Source organism: Seriola lalandi, unplaced genomic scaffold, assembly GCF_002814215.2.
Source record: "Seriola lalandi dorsalis isolate HSWRI2012SDOR001 ecotype SW California unplaced genomic scaffold, Sedor1 jcf7180002049847, whole genome shotgun sequence".
Classification (NCBI taxonomy): Eukaryota; Metazoa; Chordata; class Actinopteri; order Carangiformes; family Carangidae; genus Seriola; species Seriola lalandi.
In genome coordinates this window covers 3,672-4,684 of record NW_019520400.1, presented here as the reverse complement: position 1 = coordinate 4,684, position 1,013 = coordinate 3,672, and the positions used below count along the sequence as shown (strand labels likewise).

The window sequence follows — 1,013 nt, the reverse complement described above, 5'->3', positions numbered from 1 at the left end:
CTCTAAAAATACTCCCTCTTACCAAGTAATCACAAATAGTTCAAAGTACAACCTCTGACAATGGATCATCGCGGCCGTATTTGACCACAAGCTCAGCATCACCGGCTATAAAAACCCAGCTGCCTGATATAGAAATACATTATCTGAATGACTGTCTCTTTACCGTCTTCTCCACCGCTCATCTACCACCTAACAACACTTAAGAGACAGCGTTTTAAATGCTCCATATCTGCCCACTCCTCCTATCACTAAAGCCCCCTTACCAGATTGCCCACTGAGAGCATGGTGTTGAACTCATCCGTCATGGGGTAGTGCTCCAGGGCCATGAAGAGGGTGTTCAGCACAATGCATATGGTGATACCTAGATCCAGGAAAGGATCCATCACCATGCACTTCACCCAATCCTTTATCTTCAGCCACCAGGGGCAGTCCCATATCAGGTACTTCTTGGCAAATGTGTACCAGCAGGGATGGCACTTCTGCCTCGACTCCTCCAGCTCTGCAAACAGACACCGAGGTGAGATATTCCACCTCAGGCTTTTTGTTAAATTTCCACTTGAAGAGTTTTTTTTTTTTTTTTTCTTTCTTTTCAAACACCCAAACACCAGTGGCCACGATCTGAAGCTCAAACAACTCCAAGGTTTATACAAGCTGTAAACCGTAACAAGTCCCTAAGTCTCAACATAGTGAGAATTACAAGAGCAACCTTTAAAGGAATAGTTCAACATTTTGGAAAATATTCTCATTTTGCTTTCTTGTTGACAGTTAGATGAGAGGATCAGTTTCATGACTTCAAACAGTTGAACTAATTATATTTAAAGTCTTAATTATTAAGCTTTAGAGGTGCTTTTACCTCTTTCTGGTCCTTGTGCTAAGCTAAGCTGACAGGCTTCATATTTAACAAACACACACGACAGTAGTATCAATCTTCTCATCCATGTTTCAGCAAGAAAGCAAATGAGAAGCGCGCTTCTAAAGATATCAAACTATTTCCTTAACAACCAAAAGGACTC

At 41.7% G+C, this 1,013-nt stretch overlaps 1 protein-coding gene across 1 annotated transcript in view; it reads right to left on the bottom strand.

Annotated features, from left to right (window-relative positions):
• Positions 1 to 263: 263 nt before the first annotated feature.
• Positions 264 to 1,013, bottom strand: part of LOC111649026 (sodium channel protein type 5 subunit alpha-like) — a gene marked incomplete at both ends in the record, with an annotated part of 2,081 nt that continues 1,331 nt past the window's right edge. The window contains 2 exons of the mRNA XM_087171834.1: positions 264 to 499; positions 635 to 651. Coding sequence (XP_087027960.1) covers positions 264 to 499; positions 635 to 651 — 253 coding nt within the window. The remainder of the gene's footprint in view (positions 500 to 634; positions 652 to 1,013) is intronic.